This window comes from Lutra lutra, chromosome 11 (genome assembly GCF_902655055.1).
Source record: "Lutra lutra chromosome 11, mLutLut1.2, whole genome shotgun sequence".
Classification (NCBI taxonomy): Eukaryota; Metazoa; Chordata; class Mammalia; order Carnivora; family Mustelidae; genus Lutra; species Lutra lutra.
In genome coordinates this window covers 56,042,634-56,065,049 of record NC_062288.1, presented here as the reverse complement: position 1 = coordinate 56,065,049, position 22,416 = coordinate 56,042,634, and the positions used below count along the sequence as shown (strand labels likewise).

General features: G+C 41.0%; 2 protein-coding genes and 1 non-coding gene across 6 annotated transcripts in view; 1 reads left to right on the top strand and 2 right to left on the bottom strand.

The window, feature by feature from the left end:
* IGF2BP3 (insulin like growth factor 2 mRNA binding protein 3) overlaps positions 1-22,416 on the top strand; it is a 141,953-nt gene that overhangs the window by 2,338 nt on the left and 117,199 nt on the right. Inside the window, exon 1 of one of the 4 annotated variants that reach the window (XM_047694120.1) lies at positions 8,760-8,843. The exons of the other annotated variants lie outside the window; for them this stretch is intronic. Coding sequence (XP_047550076.1) covers positions 8,797-8,843 — 47 coding nt within the window. The 5' untranslated portion in view covers positions 8,760-8,796. Of the gene's footprint in view, positions 1-8,759; positions 8,844-22,416 lie in introns of those variants that run through there. 4 annotated transcript variants of the gene reach the window in all.
* LOC125081511 (U6 spliceosomal RNA) lies at positions 9,831-9,937 on the bottom strand. Its single transcript, XR_007121716.1, has one exon. It is a non-coding gene; the product is annotated as a U6 spliceosomal RNA (small nuclear RNA).
* LOC125080377 (dynein light chain 1, cytoplasmic) lies at positions 11,076-11,717 on the bottom strand. The gene has a single exon (XM_047694125.1). It carries the CDS (start codon positions 11,639-11,641, stop codon positions 11,372-11,374), a length of 270 nt encoding a protein of 89 aa, XP_047550081.1. The 5' UTR covers positions 11,642-11,717; the 3' UTR covers positions 11,076-11,371.

Below are 22,416 nucleotides of genomic sequence, written 5' to 3'. Positions count from 1 at the left end.
GGCAGTTTTGGGAATCTGTAGGAATTAGGAAGCAGTGGGTGACCCTCCCCCACTCCCCACCTGTAAGTTCACGGTAGAAGAAAGCAGCTGCAGACACGTGTGGGTGTGGAATGTCTTTCCTTCGCTGTCCTGAGTTGGCGGCGATGAGTCTGAGAAGCCTGGGAGGTCGTCTGTATATCTGAGAAAAGAGGAATTTGCTGATTGGAACACGTGAGTGAACGCCTGGGCTTCTGCCCAGAAGCGCCTTTCAGTCACTCAGGAGTTAACACAGGTTGCTGCAAACCAGCCTTTGTCTTCCATCCCCTTCACTCTCCTCCCCGCGTCCCCTAGCCGCCCCATATACTCGCTTACAAATAACCACCAAGATATCGTGAGGACTAAAGACTTGTACTACTTAAGCAAGGGAATTGCACTTTTTGGAGCGCAAGTGTAGTGTGTCCCTTTACAGAATGTTTGCAGACTGTTTTAACCGCTGGTGTATTTTGAAGAAATGGCTCCTCTTCTCTTCAAGAGCAGGCCCGATCCCTGCTCTGTAACTAACTTGAGTGGCAGCGCTTCCATACTGCCGTGCTAGGTTTAGTTTGTGCTTTTCTGAGTTGTGCAAGGTGGGGTTAGGGTTTCTGCCTTTCTCTCTTCCCATCTCCCTGCTCCTAACTCGGGCTAAGCAGTAAGCTGAAAGTTAATCTTAAGTAGGGCTGCCTGTGTCTGTGTCTGGTTAGGTATTGGTGAGTGGTGTGCTAGAGGGCGGGAGAGGAGTGCTATGCATTTCCCTGGTGCTCTGCAGAGAGGTGGCTACACAAAATGTCATCCTGGGCCTATTTCTGTATTGAGCTCTGTTTTAGGTAAAGCGTTTTCACAAGCCTTGTTTTTGTGAAGAGAGATGGATTTTTGTGGATTTCTCTTGTTCATGTGCTTAGTTTTTATTAGGATAGTTGAAAAAGGATTTGCGTGATGAGACAGATTTAGTTCTAGTTGGGAATTTTCGTGAGGTCAAGTTATTTCACATAGTAGAAGGGAATTATTTTTTAAGAGCTTCTAAAATAATAGAACATGTACTGAAAAGTATCTAAACTGATCTCCATTTAATAGGAAGTGGAAAATTGAGGAAAAAGGCACATCTCCTTAAAAATTTAAAGGCATAGTCTGAATTGTATATCTAGGGTGGGAAAAATGTAGGTACATTCTGCAAATTCTAATTGGTTTCATGTTTAGCCCCTGTGTCCTAATTTTCTTCAAATGTTGGATAAAAAAGAGGCACATGGTTGCGTCGAAGGACTGGCATTTTAACATTTGAGAGTTTCTAAATTTAAACATTTAATGTCTGGCATTTTTCAAATACAATTTATGGACCTGCATGGAAATGTAGATTGCTTTGCTTTGCTCTCCTGATTTTCTTTTCCAGTCTGGTGTGAATTTCCCTCCACCTGTAGGGAATGAAATTGAAAACATCTGGTAACTGCCTGTTTTACTCTTAAAGGCTTTTGCCCAACCTAAAAACATACTTACTTGTTACTTTATAACGAATAGGAGTTTGTTTTAGGGAAGCATATAAGGTACCATGCCACCAGGGGCAGCAAGTATTTATCAATGGGAGTTTTTTTGCTTTAGCAATGTAAATTAAAATTTCAGGCTGATGTCGCTTACGTTGAAACACTTAAGATTTTAAATGAGATGTTACTAACAAATAGAAATGAGGACATAGGAGACAACTTTCTACTGATAGGGAGAACAAGTAAGTCCTTTTCTAGGATTGAATTGGCAAAAAAGGAAAGTAGAGGTTTCTTTTCCCTGCCCAGGGAAATCTAATTATATTACAACTTTGTTTTAACTGAAGCTTTAAACTGGGATGCAGTTCCCTTATTTGGACTGTTGAACTGTGTGAATAGGCTTTGGGAGGGGGCTGAGAAGATCACTTTGGTGAGCCATGCCTAGCTCCTATAGAAAGGTCAAGAAGTGATATATCGGTGACAGTGAAGTTGAATGCTGCAGACCAGTCTTTGCCAAGTGAGCCTGCTGGACTTCTGGGTGGAGTTCTGTTGTGCTTAGCAGTCGCTGCATTCCGTCCCATCATCATATGGGCATCTGAGACCGGCACACCCACATGTGCAGCAGTGACCTTTATACCTGCTGTGCAAGGCATGTTGGGAGCCTGGTGCTGAAGAATGCTTATGGCAGCACTCTGAGATGCATGAATGGGATTGCAGCAACTAAATAGGGGAGCAGGCACTGGAGGCGATTTGATGCTTGGTATACTGGCCCAACTGTGACTGGGAGCTGAGCTGGGCACAGAACCTTTCAGGAAGGGGCACTGTGGAGCTTGGTTCTGACCAAGCTTAGCTCCTGATTACCGAAGTCTCAGGGGAATGTGGAAGGAATGTTGCTTTTCTGCATTCAGATACCCCTCAGTTGGGGGAAGATTATAGCATTATTTTACCGAGCTTGAGATCCCCTGTGTCCAGAATGAAGAGAAGATTGAGGTGAATATCTGTGATAGTCTTGCACTCTCTGTTGCTAAGGTAAAGAATACAGCATATGAGTACTTGGCGTCACTCTGAAGTATAACCTTTTTTTTTTTTTTTTTTTTGGCCGAAGCAGACATTTAATGACTGAGCCACCCAGGCACCCCATGAAGTATAATCTTAAGTACTCACCCCACTCCCCACCCTGCTTTGGGGGCAAGGGTGGCTGTGAAAATTGTGATTTTTGAAGACTACAGCTCAGTTTGGTTGGAAGAGCCACTGGTATCTTGTGGGACTGCATATGTGCCCCTATGCGATTATGTAAATAGCACCGATTTCCTTTTTTGTTATGTTGTGGGCTGTTGGGCATGGGAGAGAGAATGGGAAAGTCGCTGACACTGGGGAACTGACAGGATGGTGGTTTTAGTTTGTTTTCCATGACTTTTTTAAGTTATGAAAAATTTTCACATTTTTTTTTATGGCTTAAACTTGCTCATGATTTAGCTTTCAGCATTGAGTAAGATTATATGAAGCCAAAACATATTTCAATGAAGGATAGACAAAATGGTAGCATATCGTTGTTAATATTTTTCTGGAAGGCTCCATTAAAACAGACTGGTTTCTAAGCTCACATGATTTTGTTCTTTGTTTCCTTAAAAAAGAAAATAAAGCCAACAACTTATTTCTGTATTAGAATAATGGTTTAACAGTTAAATTAGATAGACATAGCATGTATAAAAGTTACTAGGATTTTAAATGTATCTTAATTTAAATGTCTATTTAAAAGTGCTCCCTTTTTTTTTTTTTTTTTTTAAATTTATTTGACAGAGCGAGAGAGGGGACACAAGCAGGGGGAGTGGGAGAGGGAGAGGGAGAACAGGCTTCCCTTGGAGCAGGGAGCCCGGAGCAGGGAGCCGGGATCATGAGCTGAGCAGAGGGCAGATGCCTAACGACTGAGCCACCCAGGCACCCTAAAAGTGCTGCATTTTAACAGCTGCTGTATATGGAGTAGGAAGATGGTGCCACAACCAGCAATGTATCCATTAGCCAGGCACATGATCCTGTTGGCTCAGGCCAATAAAAGCTGTTTTTAATGCTGAACATTTAAACATAGGCACGAATAGCTGTGCTGCTCCTTGCTTATCAGTTAGGGACTGGTGAGTCTTGTGAATTAGAGCAGCTTCTCACACATACAGAGACTTGAGGTTCTGACTGTTAGGATTCTTTACCAGCCATGAAAGTTTCCTAAGCAGTGTCGTTGGGACGCTCAGTTTAAGGTCAGTAATGCATGACTGCTTTAAGTAATTGTAGCCAACAAGATTTTCTTGATTTCATATTGTTCTTTTAGTACAGCTTGAGAGAGAGAGTAAAAGATTTCTTAACTTTGGCATTATTTGAATTAAGAAAATATATATGTATAAATGAATGTTGATAAGTCGCTTCTGTGGGACTGTCCACAGTAACAAGGAAGACATTATGGAAACATGACATGTGCCTGGAGCCAGTGGGAATTGAGAATCTTGGCTTCTGTTTCTGGCTTTCCTTTTGATTTGTGTGATCACTTGCATTCTCTGTTCATGCCAAATGCCACTATAATAAACTAACAGGGGGCATATTTTGTTCTGAGTTTTGCCATTCAACTTGAAATGAGTTATCAGCTGGGGCTTAAAAATACCTTTTGGAATTAGAGAGATGTGGGGTCTTCCCTGTATGGAATTTGTATTTTCTGTAATATGGCAGTTCAGTTGCTTTTGCATGTGTACCTCTTTCTGGCAGTCAGCAAGAGCGAAATGATCTTTGTCATACTTTGAAATCCTTTAATGAGCCATACCATTGCAGTTAATGTGTTGTTATATAGGTCTTGGATTTTCTATTAAAGTGAAGCTGTTGAGCTTCCTGGATATTTATTTAAACAATTTTATTGTAATTATCTTCAGCAGTCACCTTCCCTAGAAGTAACTAATTTTTGAATTGTATGATTTATCCATTTATTATGGTATGATTTATTTATCCACCAGCTTTGGTGGTGGGTTTGTTCTGGGAGGATGGAAAACGGCTGTGCTATTCTTAGCCAAGTTTCCTTTATTGACTCTTGCCTCTGATTCAAGCTTCTAGAGTCACAAGACAGGAGGTGGCAGTGTGGTAGCGGTGACCAAGGGATGGGATTGGCGTTTTTAGTTAGGAACTCTGCCCCATAAATCTGATGTTTTAAAAACTGGCTTGGTCTTGCAGGGTTTTGCTTGAAAGCTGGTGGCAAATACACTTTCCAGTGCTCCATTAAAACTGAGGGTGTAATTTATCATGGTCTGAAATTGCTGTTTGCCAAGTATTGGTAAATAAACAGTTATAAATATTAATATAGTATGTGGACTTTGTTGCCCTGAAGGGGAATACATAGTACATAAATTATGCATTTTAGAGAATTATCATGAGACCATTTAACTTGACTAGGAAGTAGTTTGAAATTATTATAGATGTATTCTTTGAGGAATCTAATGAAACTATACGTTTTGTTTTGTGTTGTTTTTATTTTTAAGTGACCTCAGGGCAGGGCTCAAACTCACAACCCTGAGATCAGTAGTTTCATGCTCCACTAGCTGAGCTTACCAGGCACTCCAAGTGGAACTATAAGTTGAGAGTGGTCTAAGTCTTTAGCTGGCATTATCAGTTAGTTGTTTAGAAGTTGAGTCCATTGCTATCATGGTGTTTCAGTTATTTCTTCTTAATAAACTACCCCAAAACCTAGTGACTCAAAACAACTTATTCTTCCTCATGATTCTGTGGGTTTGCTTGGTGGTTGGTTCTGTTCCACATGGTGTCATGCTGGGTCCTTGGCTGAGCTGGTCTAAAAGGTCCAAGAAGGCTTCATTCACATGGCTGGCCTCTTTGTGCTGATGCACATGACTTCTCCCCACATGGTATCTCAGTGCTGTGTAGTAGCCCTTGGTGACCAAGTGAGAGTAGGTAGAAGCTGTTAGACTTCTTAAAGGCTAGGCCCAGAATTGGCACATTATCCTATCCATTTTGTCAATCAGGGCAAGTCACAAGGCCAGCATAGATTCAAGGAAGTATGGAGATAGTCTCCATCTCTCTCTCTCTCTTTTTTTTTTTTAGTCTTCATCTCTTGATGGTAGAGTGGCATGAATGTACGGAGAGGACGGAATTGATGGTGACCATCTTTGTAAATTCTCTTACATAAATGGAAGGAGAGCAGGACTAGTTTCCTCAAAGTGATTGGAACATAAAATATCTGAAAAATACATTTAGCACTAGAAATGGGGAGGCAGTTCTCATTGTAATATCCTGGCAAGAGATCATATTAATTAGCTTTGGAGGTGATGAATAGTGGTCAGTGTCTGTATATTTCTAAGAAAGAACTAAGAGGATTTGCTGATGGATTAGATGAGAATTAGGAGAAGAGTAAAGCAGGACAAGAAGATTTTTTTGGTGAGAAAAACTAGATGGAATGGAAGGTGGTGCCATTTATCAGAATGGAGAGTATTGGGGAAGGAACAAATTCTTGGGTAGAAATCAGGAGCTTCACTTTTGGCATATTATGTCTCTGATGCTTGTTAGTTTTTTTTTTTTTTTTTCCTTTTAAGATTTTATTTATTTTACAGAGAGAGAGGGAACACAAGCAGGGGGAGTGGGAGAGGGAGAAGCAGGTTTCCCGCTGAGCAGATAGCTTGACGTGGGGCTCGATCCCAGAACCCTGGGATCATGACCTGAGCTGAAGGCAGATGCTTAACCGACTGAGCCACCTAGGTACCCCCACTTGTTAGAAAGTTGAGAGAAGAAGTCATTCGGTAGTTGGAAATACCAATTTGGAGGGTAGGAATTGGAGGTGAAAATTGGAGATGTCACTAGCTTGTGATGTTTAAAATCATGGGATCAGACAAGATTACAAAGGGACTGAGTATGGGGCTTTAGGAGAAAAGAGAGACCAGCAAAAGAGAGTGAGAGAGGCCATTAAGGTAAAGGAAGCAAGCAGAGTGAACTGCTTCTGGGAGATTCATGGGGGCGGGGGACAACGAAAGAAAAAGCCTGTGGATAAGGAAGGTGTCATCAGCTGTATAGAATACCACTGAAAGTTTGTGATTTAGATGGATTCATGTGAGCGGGGATGGTGGTAAGTTGCATCCTTTGGGTTTGGCATTAGATAGATGGAGAGTGATTTATGAATTTTGGAGCAACCTGGAATATAGCCTTTCTTTCAGGATTCATTTATTAGTATCTCATTTTTTTTTTTAACTTTCCAGAAATATCTGTGAGCATGTTCTATTTATAACCTGCTAGAGATGGAAGAGTCCTAAGTTTAGTAGATCCTCTTGCCAGTGGACAAGACTTGTTTCAGTTGACCTGCTTTCTGGCATCTGTTTCAACATTTCTGGTGACTGAGCTTACTTTCTAGGTTACCCATTCTACTTTTTATTAAATATACATTTGGAAACTCCTTTGAAGCTGTCTTAGGTTTCAAGGCAGTGTAGACCAGGTGCAGTGCTTTTCTGTGGTTATCTAAAGACTTGTTTTTAGGGGTGCCTGGGTGGCTCAGTCGGTTAAGTGTCTGCCTTTGGCTCTGGTCATGATCCAGCCCTGCATCAGGCTCTCTGCTCAGTGGAGAACGTGCTTCTCCCTTTCTCTGCTGCTCCCCCTGCTTGTGCACACTCTCTCTCTCTGTCAGAAAAAAAAAGGTGGGGGGTGCCTGGGTGCCTCAGTGGGTTGAGCCTCTGCCTTTGGCTCTGGTCATGATCTCAGAGTCCTGGGATTGAGCCCCACATCGGGCTTTCTGCTCAGTGGGGAACCTGCTTCCCCCTCTCTGCCTGCCTCTCTGCCTACTTGTGATCTTAAAATCTTAAAAAATCTTAAAAATCTTAAAAAAAATCTTAAAAAAAAACCTTAAAATCTTAAAAAAAAAAAGACTTGATTTGAGTATGTTAACTAACTGAAATTAAAAAGTTAAAGACTTGATTTGACAAACAAGGTTGAATCTATTGGCCAGTACATTTATGGATATCATGGGCTAAGTTTAAAATACTTCAATCACTTTGTTATTTTAGGATGCTGGAATAAGTAAAGCATTCCTTCCATTTTATTCATAAAAATTTAGCTATAAGAAATACAAGAAACTTTTGTTGTAAGTACCCTAAATTCCCTCATTTTTGCATATTGAAAAATCTGGTCTTTGGTAAAGCAGCTTTCTCCTCAAATTATGAATCCTGGTTTTGGCCTCAGTGGTCACCAAAACTAGGTGATCTGTTATAATCAGTTGATTTGAAACCAGTGACTAGATCTCAGTAACTCTTTTTAGGACTTGGTTTATGCAAGTCCTTTGATTAGTCAAATACTACTTTTTTTTTTTTTTTTAAAGATTTTATTTATTTATTTGACAGAGATCACAAGTAGGCAGAGAAGCAGGCAGAGAGAGGAGGAAGCAGGCTCCCCGCTGAGCAGAGAGCCCTACTCGGGGCTCGATCCCAGGACCCTGGGATCACGACCTGATCCGAAAGCAGAGGCTTTAACCCACTGAGCCACCCAGGCGCCCCCAAATACTACTTTCAAAATGTGTTAAATATCTGCTATTTTAAGAAAGGGATACCAATAAAAATGAGACACCATAACATATTTTTTTAGTGCTATTAGTTCTACCAAAGGATTCTCCATAAAGGCCTGAGAGAAGTGACTTGCCCATGGCACTGCAAGAAATTAATGGAACCCCATTTTCCCCTTCCTTTGACTCTGCCCTGCCTTCATTCCTCTCATTTAAGTTGTCATATCCTGAAAGTAGCTTACACAGCAGCCTGATCATGTTTGCAGTGGCAAGTTGGAGCAGAGATGTCCTATTTCTTGCTTTCTCTGAAGAAAAAAAGAAGTCTTGTTTGGCTTCTTTGAAGGTTGATTTATTGTCTTCCTGTAGGAAAGAGAGAAGTTCAGGTAGTCTGGGGCTTACTACAGAATAAAGGTATCTGGACATCCTATCGTAAGATGGAAGGCAAACCGCTTCTTCCTTGAAGGTTTTTTTTTTTTTTTTAGCAGCTTAATCTTAATACAAATGAATTGCAGAGAAGCTGGAGGGGGCCCTAAGGAGGTATGAGAGTAGAACAGAGGGCAGGAGGAAGTAGATGCCCTGGCGTTATCTCAGGCATGTGATTGTGACTCACCGGGTATGTTTTAGATTGCAAAAGAGGTAGGAGTGTCTGGAGTGGAGTCCACCGTGCCTGGTTGTCCCACCTCCTTAACAAATTTAGTAAGATCCTGGCTTGCAGAAAGAAGTCTTTTAAATTTGGAATATTGTTAAGGATTGAGAGAGAAGAGGGAGAAATTGTGCTGGAACTTTTTGATGAGGAGCTCTGGTGCTTGTGCCATGGGCCCTTGTTGGACTGAAAGGTATTGCCAGAGAATGTGGGATGTGAGGTCCGAGATCTGGGTTGAATCCCAACTCCATTTTCTAAATACATGATGTTGATTAATGCTGAGGAAATTGAGGTCTGGGGAGGTTTGAATGGTGAATACTGCCTGATAGGATCCTGGGGACAACGTGTGTAAAGCATCAATGTGGTATTATTCCAGAGTAACAGCAGCAGCTGTTGTATTTTTGCCATCAGGATTTAAGTATGAAGGCTGGATGTAGATTATATTTGGTGATAACAGAAATACAGAAAACTTTTGTTCTGGTTTTGGTTATGGACTCATGTAAGTAGAAATCTGTGGTGGTGTGTTTGTTTTTATTTCACTGGGTGTGTAATACCTTTTTTGAAATTACTGTATAACCTAGATATAGTAGTATATATATTAAGTAAACAACTTGAATTTTTATGTATGTATTGCATTCAAATGAATTCAAAACACAAGAAAATCATCTCCATGTATTTCCCTGGTCTTAGAGCTGGTAGTTTCATATATTCCAGAAATTCTTCTATGCATGTATCAACAAACTTTTTTTTTTTTTTTTAAGATTTTATTTATTTGACAGCACAGGCAGGGGGAGTGGCAGGCAGAGGTGAGGGAGAAGCAGGCTCTGTGCTGAGCAGGGAGCCCGATGTGGGGCCTGGATCCCAGGACCCTGGGATCATGACCTGAGCTGAAGGCAGAGGCTTTAACCCACTGAGCCACCCAGGCGCCTTGGTATGTAGCAGTTTAACTGTTCTTTTCATAGTAGTCTCAGTTGAGTGTCTTTTTATGTCCTAGGACTATTGGTTAGGTATTACTTAGGTATTACTAAGGTAAATTCTTAGATTGGGAATTGCTATGTCAGGAGACCTGCACATTTAAATTTGTAAGTGCTCTGCCAAAAATACTTAACTTATATTGACGTGGTTAATCATAAGACAACCAAGCGGGCAGTTTTCTTTTTCTTCTTCTTCTTTTTTTTTTTTTGTTATGAAACTCTTTACGAATTTGTGGGTCATCCTTGCACAGGGGCCATGCTAATCTTCCCTGTATTGTTCCAGTTTTAGTATACATGCTGCCAGAGTGAGCTCAAGACAGCAGTTTTCAATGAAGTATGCAATAAGACAGTTTGGTTAAAAATTGTCTTTTCAAGCATGGATGACTGTATGACTCTAGGTATAGCCTTATTCTTTATATCATGGGTGTTGTGCTAACTCTGACAAGTCTAGGTCCTTATTCATTTGTGCCCTTTGTATGTGAAAATTAATCTAAAAACTGTAACAATTAAGTTCTGATAACTTTTAGCTCGAATACATAGGGTTTGTATTCTCCCATTCTTAGCACCTTGAATTTGGGATTGTACCTCAGGGACTAATAATATTTTATTGCAGTGAGAACTCTACTAAGTCATATTTTGAGTAAAAATTGATTAAAAACTAGTTTCCAAAGCAGAGTGCTACATCAGCTTCCCTAGGTGGGCAGATGATGATTGGGGGGCTTAATTAAAAGAACCTGTGTGGCTTCCAGTTAGGGAGTAAGTCATGGGGATGCAAGGAGGCCATAGGGAATGTAGTCCATGGTGCTGTAGTAGCCTTGTGTGGCGGGAGATGATGGCTACACTTGTGGTGAGCAGAGCACAACATACAGACTAGTTGAATTGCTGGTTGTACACCGGAAGCTAATGTAACATTGCACATCAACGTTTAAAAGATCCTTTAAAACAAAAGGAACCTATGATGGTAAAGCTGTTTGAAAAGTGATTGTGTTCTCCCCCATGACTCCCAAATGTCTGTTTTAGGGGCACCTGGATGGCTCAGTCAGTTAAATATTGGGCTCTTCATTTCAGCTCCAGTCTGGATCTAGGGTGGCGAGTTCAAGTGCAGCATTGGGTTCTACGCTGGACGTGGAGCCTACTTTAAAAAAAAGTGATTACCAAATGTTTGTTTTAAAAGTTAGCTGCTCTTGGAAAAATGTTGAAGCTCTTGTTTTTTGTTTTTTGAGAGAGAAAAGTGTGGTTGAAAATTTTAATTTAATTTTTTAAAAGATATTTTATTTATTTGACAGAGAGGTCACAAGTAGGCAGAGAGGCAGGCAGAGAGAGGGGGGAAGCAGGCTCCCCACTGAGCAGAGAGCCCGATGTGGGGCTTGATCCCAGGACCCCGAGATCATGACCTGAGCTGAAGGCAGAGGGTAACAAACTGAGCCACCCAGGTGCCCTGAAAAAAAAAATTTTTTTTTTTTCACTTCTCCAACAGATTTATTAAAGGAATGGATTTTGAGGAGAAAAAACATGGGGCAGAGGTATGGAATAGAAAATAAATACAAATGTAAGCTGTTTTGCTAATTGTTTTATAACCACAACAAATTTGTACAGAGAATACCCTGCACAACACAACACAATAAAGGTTCAAAGATTGAGGTGTTCCCCTAGGCAAGGCTGAAGATTTCAGTCTCTGGTATTTGGAATTTAGGCTGCAGTCCTTGGTTTTGGATGGATCACTGGGTGTGTGACACAGTCCATGCGTTTAACCAGATTTGAACAGAAGAATGGCCACCTGGCCCAGGTAGAAGTAGATGAAGTGTTTGGTTTCATGTGTCACATAACTACCGAAGTTCCTCCCCACGATGCAGTGCCAGGTGGGGTTGTACTTCTTGTCAAACTCCTTTTTAATATGGGCCGCAATGTCCTTCTCTATGTTATATTTCTCCAACGCCTGAGTTGCACACTCCACCGAGTCCTGTTGCATCTCCTCCGACATGTCGGCGTTTTTGATCACGGCCTTTCGGTCGCACATGGTTACCGAGGAGCAGAAAGCGACCAACTGCAACGGTCTCCTGGGGAAGGGGCTGGCGACACTCACACCCGGCAGGAGCTACCTGAAAATTTTAATTTTAAAATAATCTTAGAATTTTTTGGGTGCTAATTTACCAACTTCTGCATTTTTGAGTTTCAGAAATGAATTTATTTCCCATGGCAGATGTAAATTTTTATTTATTTATTTATTAAAAAGATTTTATTTATTTATTTGACAGAGAGAGATCACAAGTAGATGGAGAGGCAGGCAGAGAGAGGGGGGGGGGAAGCAGGCTCCCTGCTGAGCAGAGAGCCCGATGCGGGACTCGATCCCAGGACCCCGAGATCATGACCTGAGCCGAAGGCAGCGGCTTAACCCACTGAGCCACCCAGGCACCCCAGATGTAAACTTTTAGTTTAACAAGCATAGTTTGAGCACTTGTGCTCAAGGTCAGTTGAATGCTAGATTTCAGGAGCTAGAAAGAATAAGATACTTGTTCTGAAAAAAAGTACATGGAGCATAGTGGCTCTCACTTTGTTCTCCTGGGTGATATTTTTATCTTGAACATCAGCAGTGGCTCACTGTGGCATTGATCCAGAGGGTGGATGAATATCTCTGCAGGGAAAGAGAAGGTGTAAATATGTCATGAGTATGTGTGGTATGCCCCAGAAACACAGGTTGGGGGGCACTAGGCTTAGGTGGGTACTGGTACAGCCAGACATGCATAGGTTCAGAGGAGGGATGTGAAGGTAGATGGAGGCTCTGTGCAGTGGGAATGGAAAAGGCAGGAGGGACAGCAGGAGCCAAGGCATGTGAGTGTGAAATACCCTGGTGTGTGCGGGGGAACTACAAGCTGTTTGGGATTAGAGATGCTCAACTGTGAGGCTGGATAGTGGTTAAGGCTGAGCCTAGAATGGGGGTGAGAACAGCCTGGGTGCTTGAGGAGTGACTATTACTTTAATTCTTGATGTGTTTAACTTTCAGAGGTCAGTCAGTTTAGTTAATGCCATTTAGCAGATGGTTTTTGGGATCATCATGCAAGGCTTGATACCTAGATTACTTCGGGGTTCTGCTCCCCAGAGATCATCTTGAAATGCTTTTACCTTTGAAGTACTCCATGAAAATGACTGTGCCCCAATAAACTGTGGGATTTAAGGCTGTTCTGAGGACACCCTCTGACAGGGTAATTAACGGTAAATTGTGATGTGATGAGGAACCCCGTAGTAAGACTGACTGTGTTGTTATATTACCTTTTTTAGGTTGTGTATGACAAGATGGTCATCAGTAGTGATGACTAAAACACCTGGTGTTCTGATTTTTATTTATTAAGGCATTTCAAGTGATAGAATGAACCATTGGAGAAAAATGAGACACTTCTGTGTGCACACACGATTAACTGAGCAAAATTAGGGGCCACAGCAAAGCACAGCAGGAGGGAGGGCCAGTGACATTTTGCTTGGAATCACCTAGATTTCAGTTAGAATCCTTGTTCAGCTCTGTGATCCTGGGCACACCGATTAAACTCGCCACACCTCTCAGTTTATCTAGAAATAGGGGCAATAAAACTTAATGCACAAGATTGCCAGGAATTAAATTATGTTTGTAAAGGATTCCTTGGAGTATCTGACACCTAAGTGGTATTGTCTCGTATTAATAAGCTTGTGTATTTACGTGTGGCAATTGAAAATAAAATATAATTATACCGGGGTTGCTGGGTGGCTCAGTCAGTTAAGCGGCTGCCTTCGGTTCAGGTCATGATCTCAGGGTCCTGGGATTGAGCTCCGCATCGGGCTCCTTGCTCAGCTGGGAGCCTGCTTCTCCCTCTGCTGCTCCCCCTGCTTCTGCGTGTTCTCTCTCTCTGTGTCAAATAAATAAATCTTTTTAAAAAAAGGTAATTATTCCTGCATAAACCCATGGTTTGTGTCTCATATGCACATAAAAACCTTTCACATTTCTTCTTAGAATATGAGTGTGTTGTGAATAATACTTTGTACTTTGGGTCTAGACTGGTAGCTTTTAGGATCCCTAAAATCTATCTAGATGTGAAATTGACTTGGGATACTGTTTTAAAAAAATAGATTAGGGCACCTGGGTGGCTCAGTGGGGTAAGCCTCTGCCTTCGGCTCAGGTCATGATCTCAGGGTCCTGGGATCGAGTCCCACATCGGGCTCTCTGCTCAGCGGGGAGCCTGCTTCCCCCCTCTCTCTCTGCCTGCCTCTCTGCCTACTTGTGATCTCTGCCAAATAAATAAATAAAATATTAAAAAAAAATAGATTAGGGAGAGGCACCTGGGTCAGTCAGTTAAGCATCTGCCTTCGGCTCAGGTCATGATCCCAGAGTCCTGGGATCAAGCTCCGCATCACATGGGGCTCCCTGCCATGGGGAGCCTGCTTCTCCCTCTGACTGCCCCCCCCATGTCTGTATGCGCTCCCACTCACAAAAATAAATAAAATCTTTAGAAAAATAGGAGATAAATAACTATTAATTTCAAAGAGGGAGAAAACACAGTACAAAAACGTACAGAAAATAAAAGTAAAATATACAAAAAAGGTGGGAGTTCAGAAGGAAATATCTGAAAGGCCAATGTACTTAGGAAAAGATGCTTAGTTTTACTAGTTACTGGGTGAATGACAATTGTAATGGGAATTTTTGCCAATCACGTTGGGAAAAATGAACAAGATTGATAATATCTGGTGTTGGCAAGAGTGTGAAGGAATAGGCACTCATAAGCTAGAGAGTAAATTGGCAGACTTCTTGGTAGGTCAGTATCTGGTAGAACTTAACGTGTAACTGACTACCACTCAAACAAGTGTATGAAGTGTATGAAGAAAATCCAGCCTCACACAGATGTATAGTTGGAAAAGGAAAGGGATATTTTAATCATCTTTTTAGATAATTGTGGATATTCTTTGCTCCCACATCAAAACTCAACAAGTGGTAGTTTTTTAAAGGCTAGTTGAAATGTGGGATATCATATCAGTGTGAAATCCTATCAGTGAATTCTGTACTAATAGGTTAGAATCCTCTCTACTCTCTTGCACTTTGTATGGCTCCTTTATCCTTAAATACTGGGAAACTGTCAGAGCTTACAGTTGGCCAAAATTTTGACTTTTTTACTTAAAATCTCCAACTTAGTCATTGGCAACAAATACTGTTAGTTTTTCTTGAAGTGACTGTTTGACCTTACTCTCTTTTGAGAAAAGGTCCGCCGGATATGCAAGCTTAAATAAACATAGTTTGTCTGTAGCTCTTTCAAGCAGAAATGGTGCTCTGAGAAGAAAAGAGGCTGATTCAGTCTTGCATCTCAAACCACACTGCACGGTGCTTTTTCTTCAGGAAAAGCTGTGAGAGATAGCTGGAGCACTTTATGCATACTGTCCTTTTCTTCACATAGTTGTTGACAAGACGTGTACCTAAGGGTTACTGAAGAAAATCGATAGTTTTTACTGCTTCATCGAGGACATTTAAAAATGAAACTTGGATGGTATTTTACTGTGAATGCTTGTGAAGAATGTAATGATGACTACAGCTGAGTGCCGCTGCCTTGATTCATGCCAAGCCGCCAGCAGTTTACCAACCCTTGTTTTTGCCCGGTTTGCTTCAGTGCAAATGTCAACACAGTGAAAAGGGCAAATAACATCTTAGTGTTATAAAAATAGTTTTGATGGGATGCCTGGGTGGCTCAGTCAGTTAAGCATCTGACTTCAGCTCAGGTCATGGTCCCAGGGTCCTAGGATGGAGCCCTGCATCCGGCTCCTTGATCACGGGGGGGGGGGGGGGGTACTTTTTCCTCCGCCTGCTGCCCCCACTGCTTGTGCTATCTCTCTCTGACAAATAAAATCTTGGAAAAAAAAAATGCTTTTGATTCCTTCCCTCTTGACAGTCTCGGGGGCCCCCAGGAGTCCACATACTATATAATGAGAATTGTTGCTCTACACTAATGTGATATTTGAAATTATTTGGATTAGCTTCTCCTGTGGATATGTATTTAGATCATCACACAACAGATGGCAAGAACAAGTGAGGATTTTCTGCAATTCCATGGCATGTTAGTCTCGAAAGGGAGTTTTATACAAGTTGGTTTGTGAAAAACAGGTGGGGGAAGAGAAAACAAAACAAAACAAAAAAACAAAAGAAAATAAGCACAAAGGAAAAATCTAGGTGTATGAAGGATAAAATAATTAGAATAAATAGTTGGGGAGTACTTAAAACAAATGCACATGAGTGAAATGAAATGAGTTTGGAGATTTAGGGACCCATAGTCATGCTTGAAGTTGCTTAAACCAAAGCGAACCCCACATGCTGTTGGCTACATGTATTGCCTCGGGAAATGAAAAGTCTTCAGTACCTTTGTTATTCGTAGGACATTGAAATCTAATCAGAATCTCCATGCATCATCAGAGTTTCTTTTGACAGTTGAGGTGTTTTGAGGCTGGAAGTTGGTGACTCACTGTGTTTGTAATGATGACCAAGTGAAGAGTCCTACCTCTGACCTATGTCAGCCAGCCTTCCTTGCCCTAAGTAACTGTTGGTTAAATATAGAAAATAACTACCTTTGTTCGTATCACAGGAGGGGTACTTTTCTTGTCTTAGACAATTTTTTTCTTTAAGAATTATAATACAACAAATGACCTTTCATGTTATTTCACCAAGTCTTTTCCATTCTGTATATTTTTCTGGTTTGAGAAAGCTTGGTAACTTGCCATTATGTTATCTTTTTGCATATGGTTCTGTTTTGCTGATCTTGGATCTTAGCAGTTTTTATTTTTTATTTTACTAAGATTTATTTTGAGAGAGAGCCTAGCCTGTGTGTGTGTGTGTATGAGTGTGCCTGACTTGGGGGAGGGGCAGAAGGAGAGATTCTCAAGCAGACTCACTGCTGAGTGTGGGCCTGTCGTGGGACTCCATCTCACAACCAATGACCTAGATCATGACCTGAATCAAAAATCAGGAGCTGGACACTTAATCAAATGAGCCACCAGCTACCCCTGATCTTGGCAGTTTTTAAATGACTGATTTAACAGATTTTTAAGTGTTTACTACTAAGGAGTGCTTTAGGTTCTTAGAGAATTAAATGGAAGGTAGGAACTTAGTCCTGAAGCATAGGCTGTAGAATGACACTGCCCATTAGAGCAGCCACTGTCCACAAAGTGCCTCTCTGAGCAATTGAAATGTGGCTAGTCCAAGTTCAGTTGTTGGGTATGTATAAAATATACACTGGATTTTGAAGACTCTTGAAAAAGAATATAAAATAGCTCATGGATAATTTTTATGTTGATTTCACCTATTTCTTTTTACTTTAAGTTGCTACAGGAAAATATTATATATGTAGCTTGTATTTGTAGCTTGTGTTATTTCTGTTGGACAACACAGATACAGAGAGGAGATACGGACAAAATAATAAGTAATTGTGGCATGTTGAAGACTTCGGAGAAAGATAGGGTGAGGAAGAATGAGACAACTGGCAGGGGGTTGGTTTTGATTTTTTCACATTGGATGATTGGGAAAGTCCTCACCTATATGGTGCTGCATGAGCAGAGGCTTACAGAAGGTAAGGGACTGCGATGAGCAGGCAAGTAGGTGCTAAATGGGGATGAGTGACCCAAGCAGAGGGGGACAGCCAAAGTCCATGCGTGCTCACTGCCTTTCTAGTCAATAAGGAGGCCATCATGACTGGAGTAGAGCAGGAGAGCCACAGGAAATGGAGAAGTGGTAGATAGGAACAGAATGAGAGGACGCCATGGATAGTTTTTTTTTTTTTTTTTTAAGATTTTATTTATTTATTTGACAGATCACAAGTAGGCAGAGAGGCAGGCAGAGAGAGAGAGAGGAGGAAGCAGGCTCCCCACTGATCAGAGAGCCTGATGTGGGACTCGATCCCAGGACCCTGAGATCATGACCTGAGCTGAAGGCAGAGGCTTTAACTCACTGAGCCACCCAGGCACCCCCACGGATAGGTTTGTCTGTCTTTCTTTCTTTCTTTCTTTCTTTCTTTCTTTCTTTTTCTTTCCTTTTAAAGATTTTACTTACTTATTTGGGAGTGAGCACATACACATGCACAAGCCAGGGAGGAGCAGAAGGAGAGGGACAAGGGGACTCTGCTGAGAGCAGAGCACCATGCAGGGCTCAATCTCATGACCCTGAGATCATGACCTGAGCTGTAATCAAGAGTTGGACCCTCAACCAACTGATCACCCAGGTCTCCTGGAAGGGTTTTTAGAAGGGACAGTTGTGATGAGATTTATCTTTGAAAGGGAAATCTCTCAGAATAGACCATGGTGAGCTGGTGGGATGGGATCAGGGAGACTAGTTAGGAGAAGATTATAATTGTAGGTAGAGATGGTAATAGTGGGACCAGAGCTATTAAGGTGTTTGTGGTAGTGGTGATGGATGATTAGAATCTATTTTCTTTTTTTTTTTTAAAGATTTATTTATTTATTAATCTGAGAGAGAGAGGGGCAGCGATAGCGTGAGTGGGGAGGAGCAGAGGGAGAGAATCTTTCAAGCAGACTTTACTTTGAATGTGGAGCCCAGTGTGGGGCTCGATCCCATGACCCATGAAATCGTGATCTGAACTGAAACCAAGAGTCAGAGGGTTAACTGAACCACCCAGCCAGCCCTAGACTCTTCTATTTTGAGCAAAGATGGAAGAACTGGGTGTAGGGAGTGATGAAGGAACCAAGGATACCTTGACAGTTTATATATCTGTAGCAACTGGAAAAATGAAGTTTTCACTAATTGTGATGAACAAGATTGTGGAGTGCTATGATGAGAGATAGGGGAGACAATGAGTTCAGTTTGGCCAGGTTAAGTTTGAGATCCCTATTAGACATGTAGAGATAGGACAGTGAATGGATAGTAAACAGAGGAGGGGGAACCAGTGATGGATGGAGCCCAAGCACAGGTCCAAGAGGTAGGAGGAGAATCTTGAAAAAGTACCTGGAGGTCAGATACTTGATGACTGTGTTTAGTAGAAAGAGTCATCACTTGTGACAATTAATTTAGAATAGGGCGAGAATGGAGTTGGCAACATTATCATATTGGTGTTTTGATAGGTGGAGTTTTGAGGGAGCAGTAGGACTGAAACCCTGAATTGTGTGGGTTTGTGAGCAGACAGAAGGAGAAGAGGTAGAGACAGTGAGCCTGGATAGGCTTTCAGGTAGATTGCTGTAAAGACATGAGAGAAATGGGATGGTAGTTGGAGGGGTTGTGGTCTAAAGGGAGAGCTTTAAAAGCTTTTTACTTCAATTTATAGTAAAGTTGTAAATACAGTACAGATGACCCATACTTCCTCTATCTAGTTGTCCCACCTTAGTTTGGACTACTGGGTTTTTTCCGGAAATTTTGAGGGTGAGTTGCAGAACTGCCATTCACCTCTAAATACTTCAGTACGTTTCCTAAAAACAAGAACATTCTATTACATGACTATAGTAAAATTACCAAAACTAAAAGGTTAACACTGATAGAATAGATTTTAATCTACAGATGTTTAGATTTTGCCTGTTGTCCCACTGTCTTTTTTTTTTTTTAATCCAAGATTATATATTGCATTTAGTTGTGATGTTTCTTTGGTTTTATTTATTTATTTGACAGACAGAGATCACAAGCAGGCAGAGAGGAGGAAAGCAGGCTCCCCGCTGAGCAGAGAGCCCTACTCGGGGCTTGATCCCAGGACCCTGGGATCATGACCTGAGCCGAAGGCAAAGGCTTTAAACCCACCGAGCCACCAAGGCACCCCAAGAAATTTTTTTTTAATAGATTTTATTTAATTGAGAGTGCTTGAGCATGAGCGGGGTGGAGGGGAAGAGGGAGAAGCAGACTTCCCACTAGCAGGGAGCCTAAGGTGGGGATCATCCCAGCACCTGGAGATCATGATCCAAGCCAAAGGCAGATGCTTAACCAACTGAGCCACCCAGGCGCCACATTTTTCTTTTTCTTTCTTTTTTTTTTTTTTTAAAGATTTTAAGTGATCTCTACACCTAACATGGAACTTGAACTCAGCCCCCAGAGATCAAGGGTCAACACTGAGCCAGCTAGGCACCTCTATTTTTAGCTTTTAAGCTGTTAACAACAGAAATGATATAAAATGAAATTTACATTAATTAATTTTTAAGAAATGAAATCTAGTGTGTTTTCGTTCCAGGTGGAAATGTAAAACATTTAGTTTACATCGGTCTGGCTGATTCTGAATTTATAGACTTGTTTCAAGTAATAGCTTTTATATAAACTACACAATTAGATGTTATTAAATGTAATGAAATTACAGCTAGTAATTTGATGCTGTGTAATATATCTGATTAGTTATGTGTCTTCAACTTAAGTTTATCTTAAAAATAACACTGTTTATACTGTCAAAATACATAGATCTTACATTTGAGGTTTGGTTATGTTTGATTTATTTGTGTGAATGTTTAACTTTTTCAGAGTTAGTTCTAAATTTTATAATAGTGCAGGGCTCCTGGCTGGGTCATTGAGTGTGCAACTCTTGATCCTCAGGGTCATGAGTTGGAGCCCCACAGGGGTAGAGATTACATTTAAAAAATTTTCTTTTAGGTGGCTCAGGCCTCTGGCTCCTTATTGCTGCTCATGATCTCAGAGTTGAGGAATCCAGCCCTGCACTGGGCTTGGACTCAGTGGGGAGTCTACTTTGGGATTCTTTCTCTTCCACTCCCTCTACTGCCCCCCAATAATAAATTAATCTTAAAAAAATTTTTTTAGAACAGTGCAATCTTAAAAATGTTAAATTTTACTAAAATGTTAAAATTTCACTAAAATGCTTTCTAATGGCTTGGTTAATCATACAATTTTGGTAACTAGTTTTAATTTGATTTAAATACTGCTATCCTCCATCTAAATTTGTCAGTAGGCTAGGTGGATGTTTTTATAAAATAACCTCAAAATACCTAAAACCTAAAATAGATACTTAACTTTTTAAAAAGATTTTGTGCTTTTATAGTAATCTTTTATAAAACAAAAAATATTTTGTTCTTTTATAGTAATCTCTATACCCAACATGGGGTTCAAACTTAGAACCCCAAGATTGAAAGTCACATGCTCTTCTGACTGAACTGGCCAGATACTGCAGGACTGAAACTTTTTGATTGACTTTGAAACCTTATAACTTCTTGAAATCTGGGGTTGGTCTCAGCAAAGTTTGAGTATGTATTAATTTTTGTTACTCCAGTAATGAAGCAAACACAAAAATGGCGAATTAATAATTTCAAAAATAATAGTTTTTCATTTTTTTTTTTTTAAAGATTTTATTTATTTGACAGAGAGAGATCACAAGTAGGCAGAGAAGCAGGCAGAGAGAGAGAGGGGAGGAAGCAGGCCCCCTGCGGAGCAGAGAGATGCAGCGGGGGCTTGATCCCAGCACCCTGGGATCATGACCTGAGCTGAAGGCAGAGGATTTAACCCACTGAGCCACCCAGCCGCCCCAGTTCTTCATTATTTGAACAAAACTTTAAAATTCCCAAGATACCGTGAATCTGTAGCCAACTGATAATAAATCTGTTTCAAGAGACTGTTTTAAAGCTATTGGTATTTGCAGTTTGACCTCTTGGCTTATTTGCAGTTCGATTTTTCTTTCATCTTAACTATTGAGCCCTGCCAGTTATAACCCGTGTGCCCAGGTAGTAGGGAGACAGAAAAGCATTATTTTCTCTTTTGAAGGAGAAAGACTAACATTTTATGGTAATTTTATTCACTTAAAACAAATTTATACAAAACGTGCATTAGCATCTTTTTAGCGGTTGTTTTAATTGGTAGTAACTTTAAATGCAGTGCTGCACTTAATCTTTCAGACTGATCATTTGCAGTTTCTGGATGAGGTGGGTGGGAGCTGTTAAGATTCTGTAGTCTTTTCTGTCTATAGAATTTTTTTTTTTTAAAGATTTTATTTATTTATTTGACAGATCGAGATCACAAGTAGACAGAGAGGCAGGCAGAGAGAGAGAGAGGGAAGCAGGCTCCCTGCTGAGCAGAGAGCCCGATGCGGGACTCGGATCCCGGGACCCTGAGATCATGACCTGAGCCAAAGGCAGCGGCTTAACCCACTGAGCCACCCAGGCGCCCTCTGTCTATAGAATTTTAATATGTCTGTGTGTTATAAGTAAATTAGATTTGGTTGTTTGGTTGTTTTGATCCTATTTGTTTGGTCTCCTAACTGTCAAGACTCTGAATTTACAGGCTTTTGAAGAGATAAACCAAATTACATATACAGCATTTTTTTCTGTTGCTTTCTCTGCTTGTATCAAAGTGAAAATAGAATTGTGATAGTTTCTAGTTTCCCACTTTCTATATTTAAAGCCTTCCCAGGTCCTGAAATACTTAAGTTCTAAACATAGGGGTAAATAAATACTTAAAGGCTGTCCCAACAGATAAATCTGTAGGGAAAGGAATCAGAGTCCTAAATATTTGTTAATGACATTGTAGTCTCAAATTTAAGATGTGTTCTGGTTTTAATCATCAGTAGAGTATGCTAAATGTAAGTGTATGTAAGACCTCTTTGAAACTCTTTTTAACTTTGAAAAAAAAAGTTAAAACTTTGACTTAGGTTCTTTCCCAACCCTTCCGAAGCCTGGGTGAGAATTAAAATGACCTGATAAGTGGGAGCGCCTGGGTGGCTCAGTGGGTTAAGCCGCTGCCTTCCGCTCAGGTCATGATCTCAGGGTCCTGGAATCGAGTCCCGCGTCGGGCTCTCTGCTCAGCAGGGAGCCTGCTTCCCTCTCTCTCTCTCTCTCTCTCTCTCTCTCTCTCTCTCTCTCTGCCTGCCT